Here is a 16,873-nt window from a genome sequence, read left to right as displayed (position 1 = left end):
AAAAAGAAAAAAAGAAAGAGCTCAAAGTATATTTTGAAGGAAACTTGAAAGAACTGAAAACTAAGAACAAAGCTATAAAAGACAAATAAACTATAAAAGACAAATATTGCCTATAACCGATCTTTTTAATTTACATCTAACAAAAACGTCTATTTGTCAGAATAATTTTTCCAGAATGAAATCTTAAATCGCTTCCCTAACAGTAATCCTTTAATTCCTTTAATGATTCCTTAAGCCCTACAGCATAAAGTCCAAACTCCCTGGGATGTATTTGCCGGACCCTGATTTCATCTTCCCTGGCTGTATCTCTCACGGTCTCCCTTCCCCATCTCTGTGCTCCAGGACGTTCAACTGCTTGGTGACATCCATGCGTAGTCAAACTTTCATGTCTCTCACACCAGCTCCACCTACTAGGAATGCTTCATCCAATGCCACACACACACACACACACACACACACACACACATTCTCTCTCTCTCTCTCTCTTTCTCTCTCCCCCCTCCCTTCCTCCCTCCTCCTCTCTCTCTCCCCACTGCAGCCCTCCGTCTTTCTCTCTTTTTATAGGAATAGCTCAAATTTTCAGAAAATAACAATACATGGAATAGCTACTATATACTTAGGAACATTCAAATCTATACCCTATTTATCGAACACCACTAAGTGCCAGGAACAGAGTGAATACCAGGAATAAAAGTCTTTGCTGTTCTCACAGATAAGAACAAACAGGCGATTTTCATACAGCATGGTAGCGAGCAGAGTGCTATGGAGAGGAAGCGTAGGGGCTCGCCTGCAAGCGAAATGGTGCGAGCGTAACAGAGAGGAACACTAGGAACTAGGGAACTAAGCAGAAGCTGATGTTTTAAAAAAATTTCAGTGTGAAGTAAGGACTTTGGACTTTATTGTAACATCAGTGGTTAAGCTCCAGTGGCAATGTTCATTCTTTGTGGCTTCCCCGTCTTTACAACAAACAGAGAACTTCCAAAATATATGCCCCAAAACATATTAAACATCTCTATGGACTGGAAATCTAACAGGAACACAAAGTATGAGCCAAGCTAAAGCCAGGACATCTGTGGGGCTCTGGGCCCCAAAGCAGGAAAAGTCAGCAGGAAGTTGCTCCTACAGGGTAATTGTAAATAAAGGGTCCCTGTAAAGCAGGGTTGGTAGCAGGCTCTGGTTACAACCAGAAACAGGGGACGCACTCCGCCTCGATTATGAAACTAGACTGAAAAAACCCTGTGCTACCTGCACTGAGGCTACAGCTTAGGAAGATGCAGACCTAACGTCAGCTCTCAATTACGGAATCTGTGATATCCCCGACCATCGTGGGGGAGGGGCTGGACCACTAACACAGGACCCGATTCTGACCTGGGAACTCCAAAGCCAGACAAGAGATAAGTGCAAAGCTGCTAGATCAGCAGGGAAAACCACAGCAGAGACACAGAGAGCGCGAGAGGGTGTAAGAAACCTGAGAAAGGAAAAAATTCCCATCGGAATGTGCCTGCAAAAGTACAGAACATGATGAAAACACTGACAACATCAACAATCACAACATAAATTCAATGTAGACAAAATAACAAAATAAACCATCTATCTGAAAAAAAAAAAAACTTTAAAATAAACACGTAAAAGATCCAGAATGAGATAAAGGAATAACAAAGAGTTGGAAATTTTTTTAAATAAAAACAAACAGGAATAAGAAAAGAACTAGAGAATTAAAAAAAAAAAAATTAAAAATCTTGCAAATAAAATAAAGCCAATGCAATTTACAAGTAAGAAGTTGTAAAGGTTCGGCTACTTCTTATTAGTTGCCTAACAAGCCATCGTCCCTCTCCTTTCGTTCCCGCACGGCTCTGAGTTCTTAGGGGCAGCTGTACACAAGACACTGTTCAACACTGAGATTCAAAAAGGAAAGAAAGGTGGTACCTGTCCTCGAAGAACTCGCCACTTGTAGCAGTGATGCTAACAGAACACTAAGTTATAAAGTAGAACAAAATCTAGTTCACTTTCAAAAACGTAAGCATTTTTAAGTTAAAAGGTGTAGCATTTTTCTCTTAGTTTTCAGGAACTTATCACCACCGTTACTAGAGTTGGCAGTTCACATTAGATGAGCATTCCCACAAATATTCTCACGGTATACCATGAATGGAGCTGGAATAATAAAAGCTGCTTCCTTCTTAATCTAGATTTGAACTCATCCAGCAACTATCCTTGTTTACTACAGTACACCACTGAAAAGTCTCGAAAATCAAAGACCACTTCTTGCAATATTTTTAGTAGAAAGCACTCAAAGATTCCAAAATAACAACAGCTTCTTTTTCATTAATTAAATGCCTAATTATTTAAATTGTTTGATAAGAAAACTTACCCTGTTCATATTAAAGTAAATATAATCAATATGAATGTGAAAATTTTTAAATGCTCTGATACTATATTCCAATAAGGAAATGCTCACTCCATCCCAAAGTTTTCATAATCAAAAAAGCTGTACTTTTTTTAAAGTACATCAAAGCTAACAAAGGATTATGAGAGTAAAATCTTAACTCTTCCCTCACTCTGAAAGTAAACAGAAAAAAATAGTAAAATCCAATTCTGTTCATAAGCAGAGTGGATAGAAATGACAGAAAATATTACACATACAACTGAGAAGATAAAATCTTTATCAAATTTGCTAAGCCTACAGGCTAAACTTGGTTCCTTGTTCCACCAAGGACCTTCTTTTTTCTTTTCTTTTTTTTTGATTAAACATAATGTTAACTCATTTAAACAATGATCAAATTTCATACAATAAAACCTCTGCCAATTATAGTCAACTGCAATTTTCGCTCTCCATATTTCTAATGAGTCATTTTCCAATGACCAGTCAATAGAAAATTTTAGATAACAGAACTATAAATCAGCCAGGAAGCTAATGACACAGATTGTCTCCCCACGTCTAACTTCTGAGAATAAATATAACTTCAAAAAGTATCTCCTTGCTTAAACAGAGAGAAGTACACAGAACTGTGCTGAACCAGATTATCCAATCTCTGATGCGGTGACATAATTCCAATTTGTCCAGTAACAATTTCGTTTTTTAAGCACAGCATTGCGAATGCTCCCGAGACCACTGAGATGAAATGAAGGACACTTACTCATGACTGGAAAGGTCTCTGTATGCTGTCCCAATCAGATATTAAACCAAAATCTGCTGTCCAAGGTTTCTCAGAGGAATACATGTCCTAGTCAGAAAACAAAGAGAAAAAAAATCATGTTTTCTAAAGGCATTTGAAATTAAGTTTTCTAAAAGGAAATGAAAATAATTTAGTTTCAAATTCTATTTCCAAAAGAACCCCTTGGCATCATCTAAATATAAAAAATGACCAATCAATCATAAGAATATCATGATTCCATTTTCCTTTGTCTGTAAGAAGTTACTTCGAAAGTAAATAAAATGTATAAAGTGATTACCACACAGACACTTAAGGTATCCTTTGTCTTCAGTTACTAAAAACTTATTCCCTCCCCCATTCCCAAATAAATAAGTCATAGAAAGAAGCACACTACCCATGGTAAATACAGCATATCACACCTGCTAAATTTATTTTGATTACAGATAAGTGATTTATATACACCATCAAATGAGGACCACCAAAGTCACTGCTACAGACTTTCTCTAATGGGCAATCTCCCCACTATAAAAGTAATGTGGTTTTATTGTTTTCAAAAAATTGGAAACAACAGTAAAGTAGAGGAAAAAATCTCTCACAACACAATGCCACTACATCTATGCAATCATTTGGGGCATGTTTCCTTTCAAGAAATTTTAAAAATACAGTATATAAAATTTTGTATTTGGTTCTTTTCACTTCAGTATAGCATAAAGCATTACCCTATATTACTACAAATACAAACTTAACCATTTGCTAAGATTTGCATTATAAATCTTTTTCTCTTGATTAATACATTTTTAAAGGAGGCATAAATACTAATGCTACATTTAATTATAACCACCGATGTATAAATACCTCCCCGAATCTAACATCTAAAATTCCACAGTTAAAATAAGATTCACTACAAAATTTACATGTGTTACCTTATGTGAATATTCCTTCATAAACTGATAAGCTACTTCTTGCAATCACCAGAAGTGATAGTTACTTTATTGTCTAAATTAGTTAAGAAAATAGCATAATACCAAGGATAAGGATCTCCGCTTATGAAACATTAAAGTTAGGGTGAATTTTTTTGAAGAAATAATGTTTGCCCCATCTACACATACTTTACTCATGTCGTGTTAATATACGTGAGAATTATACATTTGCAAACTGAAAACTGTATGCACAGCATGGCTCATATACTGTAATTAGCAGTGGCACATAATCACAGTGCTGCCACGTAATCACCCAACCCCCATCCCACAGGCTTTCTTCTTTATGCAGTAGATACTATGAACTGATTTTCATTTCCAGATAAGCCAGTTATCCCAAAGGAAATGAGAAGTTATATGGAAAAATTTAAAACATGTGATCTGCATGTTAGTTTTGAACATGTGATGAAGGTTTCTCACTGTAAATACACATTCTGAACGGTGCGTCCCTGAGCCTATTAGATTCGTCGGCCCTCCCAGGGAACTACGAGGCTGCACACGCTGGCTCCTGAGCGTGCCGAATGACGGCATGGGGCGACGATCCGAGGTCACAGACACGCGGAGCGGAGTAAACGTTCACAGAGGACCCAGGAGTTCGTTCACTTTCACTTGTACAGCCTTGTCTCTTTGCCCAAGGACTTTTCTCTTTGTTCATGTTTACATCAAAGTTTTTTATCTTAAATTTAAAATTCCTAGGAGGCAACATCAAATTACTTGTACTAAGCACCCCTCTCGCCATAACTGTAAATTGCCAAATAAATATTTATTCAAGGGTAGGAGTTCCTAAGATATCAAGAGTTTTCTCAGCACTAAAAATAGTAACCTCGAAAACATCGGGAAGGCGGGAAATGTTTTTTACAAATATACAACAATGCATGACTTGAATTAATGTAAAATGTCATGGAGTAATTCTTAGAAACCGTATTTTTAAGTTTCCTACAATTCAAGTCGCTTTTCAAGATTCTTTATGCCAGTCACAGCTTTGACATGTAGATCTTCCCATCTACTTTCAGAGTAGGCTGTCTACCAATTCTCTCCCAACTCAAGCAATTAGGCAGTTCAGTGGCACAGAAGGTAAAATTTTTACATTCCCTTTCTATGCCCCTAAATGCTATTCCCTTCCACTGGACAAACAAGGAAGAAAGAAGAAAAATCTGACTTGCTGGTTTTCACACCATCCAAGAGGGAAAAGTAATTTGTTTTAACTCCACAATTCCACATAAATGGTATATAGGGGTATTTCTGCAAAATTTAGCCCTTAAACTTATCTTCCACAAACTTGAGCCATTGCTGCTTATTCTCATTCTCATATTCTTATTCAAGTGACTCCTCCAACTTTTGTGACAAAAATTGACATGCAAGAATGGTAAGGCTACAGCAGGCCTCGGGATAGTCCAAGCTGACAGGGAACTCCGGATCTAGTTAAAAGGAATGCAGCGCTACCATCTTTTTCTTTATTACAGGCAGTAAACATGGCCTAAACATAACTTCTGCCACTTTTAGATAATTAAAATCTATGGAAGTATCTAAAAGCATTTCTGGTTTTTATAACATTGAGATAATGTATTCTAGAACTAGCTCAGCAGACCCAATTTCGATTATTTTAAAACTTAAATAGAATTATAAACCATAACATATACTATCATCATATAACCACAGATGCATAAAGTCTACTGTTAATGAAAGCAACCAGAAACAAAAGACAGGATGCTTACAAAGGGATAATTAGACTTGACACCTGATTTATCAACTGCAGCAATGGATGCCAGAAGATACTAGAATAGTATTCTCGAAGTTCTAAAATAACTGTTAAGCTATAATTAAATACCCAACTTAGCTATTTTTCTAAGAAAAAGAATAAAATAAAGAAAACTTCAGAAACAAACTGGAGGAATATACTGTAAACATATTTTCACTAAGGATATTTCTAAAACTATAGTCTACAAAGATGGAAAATGACACCGAAAAAATGGTCTAAATTACAGAAAAGAAAACTGTAAATGTGAGTGAATTCAAACAAATATTAGAGGTATAATTTATAAATTAGGAGTTACAAAAAAAAACCCAAAAAACGAACAAAACAGCATGTATTCTAAGAATGGAAATATTCCAAGTTTCGTATGCTATTATTCAGAAGGAAGGTGTGGCAAACACTATCTTCTGTTCGTATGTCCTCCTTAACTCGCTGACATTGCCATGGCTTTCTTGGGGGTGGCGCATACTCCTCACCTGAAGGACTTTGGGGTCTGACCATATGAATTTCGGAATGTGGGTAAACTGACACTGTACCAGTTCTAATTAGTGGCTTTAATTAAGAGCACTAAGTTTGTGTTCACTTGCTCTCTTCTACTGCAACCGAGGTAGCTAGTTGCTGGTCTCAGAACGAGTAGATACCTGGCACATAACTGAATCCAAAACACAGCTTGTAGCCAAACCCAGCCAACTCCAGCCCACCCAGCAGACTGCCAAACCTGTGAGCTAGAATTAAATGTTCATCATGGTACACCACTGAAATTTAGCAGTGAGTTGTTACACAGCATTAATACAGCAAAAGATGACTAACACAGAGGGTAAAAATATTTAACTTTAAACACAAATTAAATTTGTAAGTTTTAATTTAACTAAAATACTTTACTAAGTGTGTGTATATGTAGATATATACACATATACACACATACATACACACAATGTATAATACCATTTATATAAAGTTCCAAAAAACGTAAAATTATGACATATATGTAATACAACTATACAGAAAAGCAAGAGAATACTAAACCCCAGAGTTGAGGCTGCCAATTTCCTCAGGATAGTAGTAAGATGGAAGAACAGTAGGAAAGAGATGTGATCCAAGAGGTATGAGTAATGGTCTGTCACTCAAGCTAAGGGAAGGGATAGCATGGACATCATTATATTAGACCTTATGTAAAATGTATTACATATAGTCTAGTATAAGTAATATTTTATAATATGAAAAAGAAAAAATTTTCCAACAAAATTCAGCAATGAAATGATTATAAATAAAAGTAACACAATATATGTAACTACATGTATAAAGGAATGAAATGCATTTGTAATCTTTAAGTCCTTATTAAGAAGAAACGGTTGTAGAGACCCATTTATTCTTTAAAAGTAAAAGACAAATACAAGCGATAGCCAGTTCCACTACAAATCGCAAGAGAACTGTACTGTGAAAGACTGATGATTACACATTACCCGCAGGTAGAAGTAGCTGGCCCGCCCGAAGAGTTGTATCATTTGTGCTGTCTGATCTCAGCTATCTGATCACTGAGGCTTCTGACCTCACTTCACAGTTTTGTAATCCAAGTTCATTTTCTGGTAGAAATTCCTAAATCTTGTTTTTCTAGATTGCTATTTGTTGAAGTGCCATCTCAAGAAAAAGCTTAAGAAAATTTTCTTCATTGAAGCATTAATTGTAACAGCAAAAAAATTATAATGTCCAATAATAAGAGACTGACTAAATGAACTGTAGTTGATTTACATGTAACAAACAATCATGCATTATTTCAAAGTGTCTCAAAGAAATTTGACAAATTAATGCGCTACACTGTGCTTTATGAGACCATTTCATAATCAGCAAAAAGTAATTAGAAATGATGCCTCAAACAAATTAAGTTTATTTCCTCAAAGGCTTGCAAACCAATACTTAAATGATTATATACAAATTTATTATTCAGTCAATAAATATTTACTAAGAGGCTATTATGAGCCAGTCAGTGTTCTAGGCTCTGCAGACACAGCCATGAATAAAATAAAGACTCTTTCCCCAGGGAACTGACATCACAGTGATTCTAGTACCTTCCTTTCTTAATTCAGGTTCACAGTCCACTAGTTCAAATACACATGTCAGGGAAGAATCCTAGGTAATGTATTCTCATTCCAGATAAAGAAATAACTTTAGTTAATATCAAAGTCATTATTCATTGACATGAAAGGTCTCACCACTGTACTTTCACAATTCTTGAGTTTTCTATATAAAAAAATTCTCTTTATATCCCCTGCAATATTTACCCCTGATACACAATGCTAAACTCCTACAGCTTTAAGTATTTTCCCAGCTCTAGAGAAGTAAAGCAAATCTATCATTGCTAGAGTGAAAGGATGTTTGTTTATCCTTTTCACTAAATCAACAAAGTACTTCCTGCTAATAAAATCAGAGAAGAGATGGGCAAAATGAGAAATCTGTTTGGTTTCCTCAGTTTGTTTACACATGGTATGTTAATGAAGCATTAGATAAGAATGAGATCTAACTTCCCCTTCTACAGGTAGAATTTAAGTTTCCAGAAAGACTTATCAAATTCTAGTAGCTTTACACTGGTCAACATGTCAACTTCTAGGAATTTAGGAAAACAAATATCCTCTCCAAGGCTTCTTATTCATCTCAGTTACAGAGAGGAATAGCCTTTCAAAAGTGGCTTATAATTGGTTTGCATGTTATATTTGCCTAATGCACTTGCTACATCCTATCAGAACTGTATATAATGCCAGAAGTTACTGGTAAAAGCTAAAATGAAGGCAACAATATCTCTGATTTTAAAGAACCTGGCATCATTTAAAAGGTGTGAAAAATTCCAGGCTGCCGGCTATAGTAATAAGCACTATGGCAGATACCAGGAGGAACATAGAGAAAAGCAGACCTGATTCCAGGCCCTTCTTCATGGATTCTCGATCTAGTTAGATTCCAAACACAAGAAAGTATCTGTCCATCCATTCAACAAATACCAATTCGGCCACACAATAATGCAAAAATTTCTCAAGGGGCTCGAGATACAATAACCCAGCCAACCTGTGCTAACAGTAATATTCAAAACAAAAATACTGAGGGAAACTGAAGTGAGACGGGAGTCAAGAAGAGTCTCATCTCACGCAAAGAACCTGTATTAAATAAAAAAGAGGAAATTTATGGGCCAAAAAATACATACATATTACAGTTGAAGAGAGGAAAATTCATATATGATGTCAATAAAACTGTAATTCAGCAAGTTGATAGCAGACTGTGGACTTGGCAAGAAAATCAGTCAACATATAGGAAGTCCTACATATAAATGATGCAGATCTGCCATCAACCAGCTCTAGGAATCGCTTCTCTGAGTCTCAGTTTCTTCATTTGTAAAACAAGAGTTAACATTTCCAAACTGCCTACCACTCAAGATTGTCTTGGGAAAAAAATGCTTTGGTAAATTACATATCTTATATATTTAACATATATATTAGTACCGATCCACTTTTTGGTCTTATTATATAAAACAAAGGAGTTGAAATGTAGTTTTTAAAGTTCTCTCTCTAGCATTGTAAGATTTATGACCTAAAAACTCATTTTAATTCAATGGGTAACTAAGAAAGATTCTAGTATCTTTAGCACAAGAAGGATCTATCAATTAAATTATTGCAGTAAACCAGGTATGAACTGAAACAAACTAGTCTAAAATTTTGTTGTTGTTGTTTTTTTTTAAGTAGATCAAATTCAAATGACATTTGGAAAAAAAAGTCAAAGTGGTGATTAACAGTCAAGTAATCAAAGGTAACCCTAAGTTTGAGTGCATAACCTAGATGACATTCTTTTGGCAATAATCCTCAGTGACAGCAAATCATCGACTATGGAGAAAAACTTTTCATAATAGAAAAATATTTTCCTAAGCAAGTCTGAAAAAGCTTAGAATCAAAACTGATAACGACATGTTGAATTGAAACAAAATTTGATATAAACTGATACCAATGTGCTATAATGATATCACTATCCCCCAAAAGCAATTTCTAAAAACAAAAATTTCTAGTCCACGGCCATGCTACCCTGAACAAGCCTGACTCCATCTAATCTCGGAAGCTAAGCAGGGCTGCGCCTGGTTAGTCTTGGATAGGAGACCACCTAGGAAAACCAGGTGCTGTAGTCATAAAAAATAAGGGATTGTAAGCTGACGAGGTCCTTGCAATCTGTGAGATCAACCAAGGTTGCCTTGCCTAAAAAAAAAAAAAGAAAAAGAAAAAAAGAAAAATAAATAAAAATAAAAACAAAAATTTCTCTTCAGCAATTGAGATACTCTACTAATGGTAACTACCCTTAGTACTAATCTGAATACATATTCTAAAATGCTGCTTAAAAAATTAGTCTATCACTTCACAATCCGACTTTTCTACCTAGTCCCTGTTCTAATAACTAAGCATCTAGCTGGGAAAATAAAACACAAACACATGAGAAGTTACATAAAAGACAAGACAGGAGACCTGCATTTCTACCAAATCTAGACCAGGTATTACTGATCAACTTCCTGAAGACAATAAAAAGCTAGATAAAAAAAATATATTAAGTATATATTTAAATTATTAAAATTATTAAATTATTAAAAATATCAAAGGGCATAAATTGGTACAACCACTTCGGAAAACTGACAGTCACTACTAAAGCTCATATATATATATATATATATATATATATATATATATATATATATTCTTCAATAATTTTGTTCCTATGGATGTATCCAGAAGTGAAGAGTGCATATATCCAACAAAATACATATATAAGAATGTTCATAGCAGCTTTATTATACTAGCCAAAAACTGGAAACAATCCAAATATCTATTAAGAGTAGATCAGATAAATAAATCGTGATATATTCATGTACTAGCCTACTACTGTGGCAGCTTGTATTTTCCAGTGGTCATGGCATTATTTCTGGTCCTACATGGTCTTCCAGAATCTCACTTCTAATGGGAGACAGAATCCATTTCCCATCTCTTTAAACCCAGGCAGGCTCACGACTGCCTCACAAAACAGACTTCAGTAGAAGTAATATTACAGAAGCTTCCGGGCCAAGTCCTAAGAAGTAATACAGTGTCTGTCTGGCTAATGTGCTTTCCACTCCACCCCTCCTCACCACATGTAAGTGGGACGCTTGTCCTTGCAACCCAGCCACCATATAATGAGCATGCTCAGGCCACATGAAGGTATTCTGTCATCAACCACCAGACATGTAAGCAAAGCTTCAAACAATACTAGGCCCAGCCTTCAAGCAGCCCTGCTTGAAACCAAATGAAGCAGGGACAAGCATTGCCAAACTACAGATTTGTCAGGAAAATAAATGTTGTGCCATTGAAGTCACTGAGGTTTGAGGCGATTTCTTAGGTGTCACTGGAACACGTTTGAGGCAATGAAAAAGAAACACTACTGCTACATGTAACAACATAGTTAAATCTCACTGATACAATACAATGTGGAATGAAGCCGGACATGAGAGTACATACTGTATGATATCATTTTGTTGAAAAACTAGAAAATATAAAACTAATCTGTGGTGTTAGAAAACTGAGTAATTGTTACCTAAGGCAGGGGAGGATACTGATTAGGAAGGAGTGTGACAAGAGCTTTCTAGGGTGACAAAAATTTCATATATATTGTACTGGGTATGATTATATACTTAATTACATTTATAAAAATTCTTCAAGGTATACATTTAAGAATAGTGCATGTTATTACATATATATATATATATATATATATATATATATATATACCTTAATTTTAAAGGGGGTGGGGCTGTAACAAAGAGCTAACAAGATAACAAGAAATTACCAGCCACAGTCCAAGAAGTAATAGGAATTCCGAATGTGGAGCATGGTGCCCTGGGGCTTCTTTACTCTTGGCAATGTCTGCCTAATCAAAAGAGGTGCCTGAGAGGTGAAACTGCTCTTAGCCAGCCTTGCAAGCCAGGAAGACAAAATATCAGAGCACAAGATCCACCAAGGAAGATTTCTGAAGTCTTTGGAATCCCAGAAGAAGGGATAAGCTAGAAGTAAACTAAATCAGCCCTTGAATAGACTCTCCAAAAACATCTTGACTTGGATAAAGGGTGATTCTAAGTGCCTGGCAAAGCGATAGAAAAATTCTTACCTAAATCTATAATTATCTCTAGAAATACTTTTGCAGTACACAATCAAAGATAAGTAGGCACACACAGAGATAAGACTCCTAGAAAAATAACAGACCACAGAAAAAACCTGTAGCTACCTGGGATAGCCTTATCATGCGTACTCTGTCCAAAAAGATAGGTGCAAAGCTTGATAATTTTGAAAGGGAATTAGAAACTATAATATGACATAACAGAGTTTAAATAGAATTGAATTGAAACTTTAGAATGAAAAATACAATAACCAGAATTAAGAACCCAGAGAATACATTTAAGAGCAGATTAGACAGAGGTGAGGATGGACTTAGTAAACTGGAATATAGTCCAAAAGAAAATATCCAGAACAAAAAAAAAGAAACAAAAGAACAGAAAATACAGAAGATTGGTGAGATAGAGGATTCAGTGAGATCCAACATTGTGTCTAATTGACATCCCAGAAAAATTAAGCAAGAGAATGTGGAAAAGCAATATTTGAAAAGATAATGGCTGAGAACTACAAAAAACTGATGAAATACATCAAGTCATAGCATCAAAAGAGATATACCTCAAACAAGAAAAGGAAAAAAAAGAGAAAATCATCCAAAATCAAAAGAAAATAAGAAAATCTTTAAAATAGCCTGACAAAGAAACAAATTACCAAAAACAAGCAATAAACTGCAGCTGACTTCTCAATAGAGAAACAAAGCTAAATATTATGGAATAAGCTCTTCTCCAAAAACTCATATATAACTATGTATGTATGTATGTATGTATGTATGTACGTACGTACCTCCAATCCAGAATTCTATATGTAGCAAACTGTATCTTTCAAGAAAGTAGGTGAAATAAAAACATTCTCACAACAAGAAAAAGTTTGAAAATTTGTCAATACTAGATCCACTTTAAAGAAAATACCAAAGGATAGTCTTTAAGCAGAAGAAAATTATCTCAAACAGAAGGTCAGTAATGCAAGAAGGAATGAGAGAAAAAAAAAATATAGTAAGTCTAATTGAATAACACCATAAAACAATGGAAAAATACCTTTAGGATTTAAAAAATACACACACACATTTAAAAATGTGATAACAATGAAATAGGTAAAGGAAGGCAAATAAATAACTTTAATGTTTTAAAGGTTTTGCATTATTGGAAAAAAGGGAAAGTCCAATTCATATTATACTTAGATAAACTGAGAATATATTTTAGAATTTCTTAGGCAATCACTAGAGGAACAGTAAAAGAATATATAATCCCAAGCTAATAAAAAAGGAGGAAATAGAATAAATGTTTTAATCAATCAAAAACAAAGCTAAAAGAAAATGAGCATAGAACAAGTAAGAAACAGATTTAAAATTTTTTTAAACATTAATGTCAATAGTTATTGTATGTAAATTAATTTTTGTAATAGGCATTGGCAAAATACACAGAAATATCTAGCTCCCCACAGCCACCTAACTTTTATAAATTTCAATCTCTTCACCTATTAAATTTTTTCCACTGTGACTAACTTTTCAAAATCTCATTTCATCTTATCTTTTCTTATCTTATCACAGATATGCTAATGAGCATTTAAATGTCCAAAACCCAAACAAAAAGAAACATGAACAAAAAGCCCAGAGCCAACTGGCTTATAAATACAGCATTAATTCCATAATAAAATATTAATTTGTCATTACTGATCTATATAACATTACTAACTGAAATCGATACATTAATAAGTTTAAAATAATAACTTTTTACTTATTTCATGAAAAACATTACTCTAATATTTTTTAATGTACTTGATAATTCAGTGAAAAAAAAAATCCCAGGATAAAATTGTAACTTTTTCTACACTAGTACTTCTAAAAGAGAATAAGTCAATAATCTCTTTAGAGCCAACAGCACTTAAGCAAACAAGACATGAAACTCCAGTCACTCTTGCTAGAAGCAAATGAAGGTACCTGCCACTTACTATTTTCTTTATTGTAGGGTAGACTGGCCCTATCATTTTGTGAGCAGGTATTTTAAATAAGGTAGTCTAAGCTCTTCCAAGGGAAAATGCAATTAAAATTAAGTCAAAATACTATGCTGATATCATACAGTATCTCTGTAAAGAAATCAAAGAATCCTTTTTTAACATTTAATCCCAGTTTTATAGATATGGAAACCAACAAGTAAGAGTGCCAGAGTTACCGCAGCAGACACCAAATGTGCAGAGAGTCATTTCCAGGTCTAGCCTGGTTAGAGTCAACTAGACAAACTTCCTTTCTACGGAACAAGATTGAGTCACTTCATTCCGATGATTAGAGTATGGTGCGACTAACTGTGGTCACTCTTGTGCCATGTAAGGCACTAATAATATACACAAGCATTCTCATCTAGGCTTCAGGGTATGTGTACATGCTCTTTTCTCACCCTCAAAGTGTCCCACCCACCTCCCCCTTTCCCCTCCTATCCCCTCTTCATCCTTCAGGTCTTACAAGTTGCTTCCTTAGGGAAGCTTGCCCTGCCATCTCCAAACCAAGTTTGGTTCTCTAGTTTAAGGTTTCAGAGCTCCCTGTACTTTATTTCAAAGGATTTATGCTCCCCATTGTTGAAAATGGGTTATCTAACACAAGGTCCTGTGGTACAAAGAAAGCACTCAAGAAATATTTGTTCAATAAAAATAGACTTAAATTCATGATTCCCAATTCTACAAAGAAAGAAGTTTTAACAATGTTATTTGCATGAAGTGACTGAGCCTGGAAATGTCACAGACTAGTTGGGAATCCAAGTGTCTGTGACTATTAATTCCATGTACTATCATGAAGTATGCTAGGAGTCAGAATGCTTTCAAATTAATATTATCTTTGTATTATTGACTTGCACCACAAAAATTGATGCACTTTTTAAAGGGAAAAAAAATGAGTCTTCAAATACAAGTAAATCACATCTAAGAATGCAATATACCTTCCCAAAATCACACCAAAAAGACAAACTATAACTTTCTGGTAATAAATGGTCTCAATATTGTTGACAACAATACCACTACCCTAAAACAAAACAAGAATGCTCAAAGTGAAATTGCAAACATAAGGCACAAAATATAACTACTTGCCTCATTACCTGAAGTAGCTACTCCCAAAGTTTTAGTATTGTTGCTAAGTCTTTTGCCAACTTCAAATTGCCTCTGAATTTCTAGCACTTTGTAACCGAAGTAATTTTGTTTGTTTTCAATTTGCCACTAGCTTGAACTTAGTAGCCTCTTTTCTGCCCATTTTTCACTGGCTACAAAATGTAACAGTAACTTGAGATAGATGAGCACATGGTGGCAAAGACTGACCAGTGCAACCTCTCCCTGGCACTGGAGGCCCAGATTCCATCTGTATGCCAGGCAGTTGTCTTGGTTCCCAATAAAGCTAAGGATGGCCAGTCCATTAACAGATCGTGTCAAAGCCTTCACTTCTACTTAGTGGCTTGCTTAACCATTGGCAGTTGTCCTCACTAGGAGCCATTTCATGTCAAAACATTTTTAAAACTGGAATGGACTATTTTTACCAAAAACAAGTACAAGAAAGACTGACGGTCTCTCTAAAAACAGTAAGTAGGCACCAACACCAAGACTTAGGGCCCAAATTCTTCATGTTTGCAAAGGAAGCTTCTTCGAATGCCTTTGTGACAACCCATTAATTGTTCAAATACAAAATCAGCAAAATATTATCTGTTAATTCTGTATACTCAGACTTGCAATTATGACTATGGTTTTCTTTAAAAATTAACTTCTACTTTTGTTAGTATAATTTTTTTCATTTTCATTTTGATATATTTCAATTGCCCGTATAGAACACAACATAGGATCAACATTCATTTTAAGTAATAAATGAGACTATGTCTACAAACTTTATCATAAAAGAACAGCAAACTAGATAATATCTCTTTCTTAATTTTAGGTTCTGATGGAGTGAGACACAAAAGCAAATAAACCACTGTTCACCTGATGCTGACTAGGTCAATTCTTACTAAGATGACTTCACGAAAGAAAAAGTACCCTGACTTCCTTCTAAGAGAACTTCCCAGAGATTCAATATACTAGGGAGTTGGCCGGGGTGATCGCTAAAGTTCTGTCCAACTTTTCTGAGCTACAAAACATTAAATCTCTATCCCAAGGCTTAATTCTCTTTATCAATGAATTAACATAGGATTGAAATCACTTTCTTCCAGCAAGCAAAATATTTCAGATCGTGTCGCCACCTTTTTTCCCCACTTGTGTCACATGATTTCCAACGACCGGGTATTGCTCCAATTCAAAAATCGTTCTCAGTCCCATAAGGGACTCATTTAACTCACGTTCAAGTCTACTGACTACAAAGCATTTGTGGATTAAAACGGGGGTGGGGGGAGGAGGATTTAATCTTCGAATTATATTAATGTCCACCCGTGGATTCGTAGACTCCTCACATTTTCTGGCATTAAAATACCTGCCCGCAACCATTCTCGCACGTTAGAGACGCCGCACCAGCGCACGGCTGTTAGCTCCAAACTATTCTGCAAACTTCGCAAAGACGCACAGACTCCCCGGCGCTCCGATTCCCTCATTCGCCCCATCCTCCCCTTGCCGGGTCGGAACGAAGTTGCGCCGCACGAAAGCAGTCATCGGAAAGCACGAAGTTTGCCTCGGTCCTGCCCACTTGGACTCCGGAGGAGCAAGTGAAACTTGCACGGGAGACGCGTCTCCCGGGGACCGAAACTTGCTCGGGCGGGGAGGGGGAGGCAGCGGGTCTCCCCGCCCCCAGGACCCGGTCGACCTCGGCGCCGTCCCCGAGCCCCGCGCCGTCAGGTCCCCCGCGCCGCGCCCTCGGACCCGCCCCGCACAGCCCGG

At 35.8% G+C, this 16,873-nt stretch overlaps 1 protein-coding gene across 2 annotated transcripts in view; it reads right to left on the bottom strand.

The window, feature by feature from the left end:
- The window catches only part of USP6NL (USP6 N-terminal like), a 137,719-nt gene that overhangs the window by 117,397 nt on the left and 3,449 nt on the right, over positions 1 to 16,873 (bottom strand). For both annotated transcript variants that reach the window (XM_016133329.2, XM_016133326.2), the window contains exon 2: positions 3,135 to 3,221. In XM_016133329.2, coding sequence (XP_015988815.2) covers positions 3,135 to 3,138 — 4 coding nt within the window. In that variant the 5' untranslated portion in view covers positions 3,139 to 3,221. The remainder of the gene's footprint in view (positions 1 to 3,134; positions 3,222 to 16,873) is intronic.

The sequence above is a fragment of the Rousettus aegyptiacus genome, unplaced genomic scaffold (assembly GCF_014176215.1).
Source record: "Rousettus aegyptiacus isolate mRouAeg1 unplaced genomic scaffold, mRouAeg1.p scaffold_m13_p_10, whole genome shotgun sequence".
NCBI lineage: Eukaryota > Metazoa > Chordata > Mammalia > Chiroptera > Pteropodidae > Rousettus > Rousettus aegyptiacus.
This window is presented reverse-complemented; position numbering and strand designations above follow the sequence as displayed.